The 6,550-nt window shown below is 32.9% G+C and overlaps 1 protein-coding gene across 1 annotated transcript; it reads left to right on the top strand.

Annotated features, from left to right (window-relative positions):
- The first annotated feature begins 3,595 nt into the window (after positions 1 to 3,595).
- On the top strand, positions 3,596 to 5,732 carry LOC133649127 (C-X-C motif chemokine 11-1-like). The gene is made up of 4 exons (XM_062045933.1): positions 3,596 to 3,760; positions 3,877 to 3,994; positions 5,323 to 5,400; positions 5,517 to 5,732. Exons 1-4 carry the CDS (start codon positions 3,697 to 3,699, stop codon positions 5,599 to 5,601), a joined length of 345 nt encoding a protein of 114 aa, XP_061901917.1. The 5' UTR covers positions 3,596 to 3,696; the 3' UTR covers positions 5,602 to 5,732.
- Positions 5,733 to 6,550: the final 818 nt, after the last annotated feature.

Below are 6,550 nucleotides of genomic sequence, written 5' to 3'. Positions count from 1 at the left end.
AGATTGAGTTTCTGGAGCATCACATTTGTGGGGTCAATTAAACGCTCAAAATGGCCAGAAAAAGAGAACTTTCATCTGAAACTCGACAGTCTATTCTTGTTCTTAGAAATGAAGGCTATTCCACAAAATTGTTTGGGTGACCCCAAACTTTTGAACGGGAGTGTATATATATATATATTATATTACTGTAACTTGTTCTTAAAAATAGTAGTTATTTTGTTTGTCAAATTTAGTGTTTGTGTGTATATATGTATACTGTATATATTTATGTGTGTTTCTTCCTATACAGTATACATGTATATGTGTGTGTGTGCGTGTATATACTGTATATATATATATATATATATATATATATATATATATATATATATATATATATATATATATATATATATATATATATATATATATATATATATATATATATATATATATATATATATATATATATATATATATATGCATATACATACATACACATATATATATATATATTATATATACACATATGAATTATGTGGGTAGATATTTGCTCTAAAAAGGGTATTTCAACAATTAAACAGTACAGTAGGTAGTTGATGTTGATATATGTAATGCACATAAGGGTATTCTAGTCAGATGCGCGTGTGTAAATATGCGATGTGTAAATATGAAAATATTACGTACGTCGTATCACTTTTTGTCAGGCAATATTACATTTAATGACAATTTTACATAAATGAATACATCCAAACACGTTGTACATATTTATTATGTGCAGGAAGAAATAACAGTTACAATTGTGTGTGTATCTTCCAAGCAAGAAAGAAGTTTGATCACATCAACATGGGACTAACTGACACACTCCGCTTCACTGCAGGTCCGCAAGCCACGCCCACTCCCCACAGCCACAGAAGAGGAAAACTGTCCTTTCCCGGGCATGATAAAGTCTTAAATAATGTCAAACACGTAGCGTTACAATAACCAGGAAGATAAAGTGTTTGTCTCACACCTACTAATCAAGCATTCACATTTTGCCACAACACACATCGGGGAAAGTCCTATCTGGAAATACAGCCATATTAACTCCTAAACTGCCATTTTAACACACACTAAACCATCAGCACGCATCCAATGCTTTCTCGTGGCCACGAGAAAGTTTCTCGTGGCCACGAGAAAGTTTCTCGTGGCCACGAGAAAGTTTCTCGTGGCCACGAGAAAGTATCTCGTGGCCACGAGAAAGTTTCTCGTGGCCACGAGAAACTTTTTATAAAAAAAAAAAAAAAAAAAAAAAATTAATATTTTTTTTTTTTTTTTTTTTTTTTTATAAAAAGTTTCTCGTGGCCACGAGAAAGTTTCTCGTGGCCACGAGATACTTTCTCGTGGCCACGAGATACTTTCTCGTGGCCACGAGATACATGTCTAAAAAAAAAAAATTCCCATGTCCCTTTAGGGGCTCCGTACTTTTCTTCTAAATTATTTTTATATTCATAAACTCAGGAAATATGTCCCTGGACACATGAGAACTTCAATTATGACCAATGTATGATCCTGTAACTACTTGGTATCGGATCGATACCTACATTTGTGGTATCATCCAAAACTAATGTAAAGCATCCAAACAGAAGAATAAGTGATTATTACATTTCAACAGAAGTGTATTGATAGACCACGTTGAAAGAGAAAGTAAGCAGATATTAACAGTAAATGAACAAGTGGATTAATAATCAATTTTTACAGCTTGTTCCTTATAAATTTGACAAAATAATACAATGAGAAATGACACAATATGTTACTGCATACCTCAGCAAACTAATTAGGAGCCTTTGTTTGCTTACTTACTAATAAAAGACAAGTTGTCTAGTATGTTCACTAATTTATTTAAGGACAAAATTGCAAAAAGAAACATATGTTTAATGTACCCCTAGATTTTTTTTTAAAGCCAATAATGCCATTTTTTGTGATCCCCTCAATTTAGAAAAGTATCACAAAGTATCTAAATACATTTTGGTACTGGTACCAAAGTATTGGTATCCAGACAACCCTAGTTGACACAATAGCATAACAGTCTAATTCAGGGGTCACCAACATGGTGCCCGCGGGCACCAGGTAGCCCGTAAGAACCAGATGAGTAGCCGCTGGCCTGTTCTAAAAATAGCACAAATAGCAGCACTTACCAGTGAGCTGCCTCTATTTTTAAAATGTTATTTATTTACTAGAAAGCTGGTCTCGCTTTGCCCGACATTTTTAATTCTAAGAGAGACAAAACTCAAATAGAATTTGAAAATCCAAGAAAATATTTTAAAGACTTGGTCTTCACTTGTTTAAATAAATTCATACATTTTTTTTACTTTGCTTCTTATATCTTTCAGAAAGACAATTTTTGAGAAAAAATACAACATTAAAAATGATTTTAGGATTTTTAAACACATATACCTTTTTACCCTTAAATTCCTTCCTCTTCTTTCCTGACAATTTAAATCAATGTTCAAGTAAATTTATTTTTTTTATTGTAAAGAATAATAAATACAGTTTAATTTAATTCTTCATTTTAGCTTCTGTTTTTTCGACGAAAAATATTTGTGAAATATTTCTTCAAACTTATTATGATTAAAATTCAAAAAAATTATTCTAGAAAATCTGTAGAATCAAATTTGAATCTTATTTCAAAGTCTTTTAATTTCTTTTAAAATTTTTGTTCTGGAAAATCTAGAAGAAATAATAATTTGTCTTTGTTAGAAATATAGCTTGGTCCAATTTGTTGTATATTCTAACAAAGTATAGATTGGATTTTAACCTATTCAAAACATGTCATCAAAATTCTAAAATTAATCTTAATCAGGAAAAATTACTAATGATGTTCCATAAATTCATTTTTTTAATTTTTTCCAAAAGATTCGAATTAGCTAGTTTTTCTCTTCTTTTTTTCGGTTGAATTTTGAATTTTAAAGAGTCGAAATTGAAGATAAACTATGTTTCAAAATTTAATTGTCATTTTTTTCATGTTTTCTCCTCTTTTAAACCGTTCAATTAAGTGTAAATATCATTAATTATTAATAATAACATAGAGTTAAAGGTAAATTGAGCAAATTGGCTATTTCTGGCAATTTATTTAAGTGTGTATCAAACTGGTAGCCCTTCGCATTAATCACTACCCAAGAAGTAGCTCTTGGTTTCAAAAAGGTTGGTGACCCCTGGTCTAATTTGTTTTCAAACTGTTTGAAATATAACAGGGTACAATTTTTCTGCTCTTACAGTTTGATCAAAAATAGATACTACACATTAATGCAATTATTTCGGATCAAAATGTAAGTAGAGAAGGGCTGTAACCTGTTGTGTTGACATATTGTTTGGAAGCACTCTCCAGATGCATGACAAATAGACAGACCGTTCGATTAAAAATTTAAGAACAATTTTGAGAAATAAAACAAACAAATTTTAAAAACAAAAATATATTACAAAAATAAATAAGATAGATGGGTAAGTAGGTGGGTGGGTTAGGGAGGTGTGTAGGTGGTTGGTGGAATTAAAGTATTTCATTCATTTCCTCTGCGGTTTGTGAGTTTCACTTTCTTAACTAAAAAAGCCCCATGAGCATTGGAAGGGTGCGTATATAAGGAAGCTCATGGGGACACAGTCACTCAGTGTTTTGCTTCTCCACTTGACCTTTTCAGTCTCAGCATCTCCTCGACCCAACAGACCACCACCACCACAGCCATGTGCCGAACCGCCAAAGTGATGCTTCTCCTGGCTGTCGTTATCTGCATGTCTGCAGCTCAACGTAAGTTTTGATGCTTATTGTTCACGTTTTAGATTAACACAGTCACAAGTTAGCTTTGTTAACGAAGTTGAGGTTTTAGCCTAATGAAGTCTTTCTCTTCTGTCTTCCCTGTCTAGGTGAAAAATCACAGAGTTGTCTTTGCCAAAGTGCCAAGAACACGCATGTCCGAAAGTCTGACATCAAAAACGTCACGATATATCCGGCCACTCCCTTCTGCAACAAAGTGGAGATAATGTAAGATGGCTTCTACAGCAGACAATATTCAAACACAGCTCCAAACCAATAAGGAATGGGCTGCTATGCTTAGATCACAGGTGTCAAACTCAAAGCCCGGGGGCCAGATGTGGCCCGCTACTTCATTTTATTTGGCTCTCTAAAGCCTGGAAATAGTACGGATCAATGAAGTAAATATTAAATAAATATTAAATATTGTCTAAAATATATTATCAAACATTCAAACCAATTTTTTAAAAGAAATAAATACTATTAATTATTTCAAATAGTGCACAGTAAAAGTAGCAATAGATTTCATAGTAAAATTTACTGTGGTTTTTACAGCATTTATCTCTAAATGAAAAAAACTGTACTTTTTTTACTTTAATAAACTGTGGCATTTACAGTAATACACCCAAAAATCTACAGTTGATTTGTGGTTAAAAAAACAAAACAAAACAAAAAAAAACTGGCAGCTCGGGTGCCAAACTTTTACTGTAAAGTTGCAATTTTATTTACAGTAAAAAAACGAATGTAATTGTTTTTATTTACAGCAAAAAACAAATGTAAATTTTACAGTAAAACTCTGGCAACAGAGCAGCTCAGGTGCCAAAATAATACTGTAAAATTGCATTTTTTTTTTTTACAGTAAAAAAAACAAATGTAAATTTTACATTGAAACTCTGGCAACAGAGCAGCTCAGGTGCCAAAATAATACTGTAAAATTGCATTATGTTTTTTTTACAGTAAAAAAACGAATGTAATTTTTTTATTTACAGCAAAAAACCAATGTAAAATTCTGGCAACTGAGCAGCTCAGGTGCCAAAATTATACTGTAAATTTGCATTTTTTTAAATTTACAGTAAAAAAAAACAAATGTAAATTTTACAGTAAAATTCTGGCAACTGAGCTGCCTTTTTTTTTTTTTACCATAAACCGCAGTACTGTTTTTACATTTACAGTAATATACACTACATTTTGAGGAGATATTATTGCAACTTACCTATTTATTTATTTTGTATTTTTTTGTATTTTTGTCCTGTCAACTTACCTATTTTTAATACATTTTAGTTTAAAAAAAATAATCTACTAATAAAATGCATTAAACAATTGTGTAATAATGGGGCCAAACATAACTGTGGTGTGGCCCTCAGTGAAAATGACTTTGACACCTCTGGCTTAGATAGTACCAGTCAAACACTAAGGCCCATTTTCTCATGCTTATAGTATAGAATGCGGCGTGTCCAAACTTTTGACACGTGTACCTGTGATGTTCTGCATGAAAGATGTGTAAATGGACATTGTTTAACATTTTAAGTTTTTTTTACCTGTGCTGTCTATTTCCGCAGTGTCTCCACAAAACGTGGCTCCAATGTCTGTCTGAACCTGAGGCCCGATGCGGAACAACGTCTGCTTGAAAACTTGACGTGAGTACATCTTGGTTGACATCCTCAGCAAACACACTGCAAACATGAAACATTAGAACCACGTTAGACATAAAAAAATAGTATTTGTAATGTTTCTTTGTGTTCTGTGATTTCAGAAGAAAAACTCGATCCATCAAAGCTCCTGCTGCAGTCAGCAGCAGTCCAACTCCAATCCACACGAAGACAAGTGAAAAAGCCTAGAAAATGTCTAAGGATGCCATATACAAATGACATGATTATGTATTTAAATGACTTGATTGACAGTATTTTTCTACCCCTGCATGTTATTTAATATGTACAAATTATTATGAAATCCACCTTCACTTTTTTTTTTTTTTATGTATATATAATAAAAAGGAAGAAAACGACATTTGTTTCTTCAGCGTCCCGATACATTTTGAAATATGATGTTGCACTTGACTTCATGGAGACCTGGGTTTCTAGATCATGACTGTAGTACAAAACCCAAAACCAGTGAGGTTGGCATGTTGTGTAATTCATAAATAAAAACAGAATACAATGATTTGCAAATGCTTTTCAACTTATATTCAATTGAATAGACTGCAAAGACAAGATATTTAATGTTCCAACTGAGAAGCTAAATTTTGTTTTGGGAAATAATCATTAACTTAGAATTTAATGGTAGCAAGACATTGCAGGGGCATTTTTACCACTGCGTTACATGGCCTTTCCTTTTAACAACACTCAGTAAACGTTTGATGTACAGCTTAAGTTCAATAGTCCGGGGTCTATGTTGTATTTTAGGCTTCATAATGCGCCACACATTTTCAATGGGAGACAGTTCTGGACTACAGGCAGGCCAGTCTAGTACCCGCACTCTTTTACTATGAAGCCACGTTGATGTAACACGTGGCTTGGCATTGTCTTGCTGAAATAAGCAGGGGCGTCCATGATAACATTGCTTAGATGGCAACATATGTTGCTCCAAAACCTGTATGTACTTCTCAGCATTAATAGTACCTTCATTGATGTGTAAGTTACCCATGTCTTGGGCACTAATACACCCCCATACCATCACAGATGCTGGCTTTTGAACTTTGCGCCTATAACAATACAGATGGTTCTTTTCCTCTTTGTTCCGGAGGACATGACGTCCAGTTTCCAAAAACAATTTGAAATGTGGACTCGT

Source organism: Entelurus aequoreus, linkage group LG04 (genome assembly GCF_033978785.1).
Source record: "Entelurus aequoreus isolate RoL-2023_Sb linkage group LG04, RoL_Eaeq_v1.1, whole genome shotgun sequence".
Lineage (NCBI taxonomy): Eukaryota > Metazoa > Chordata > Actinopteri > Syngnathiformes > Syngnathidae > Entelurus > Entelurus aequoreus.
This window is presented reverse-complemented; position numbering and strand designations above follow the sequence as displayed.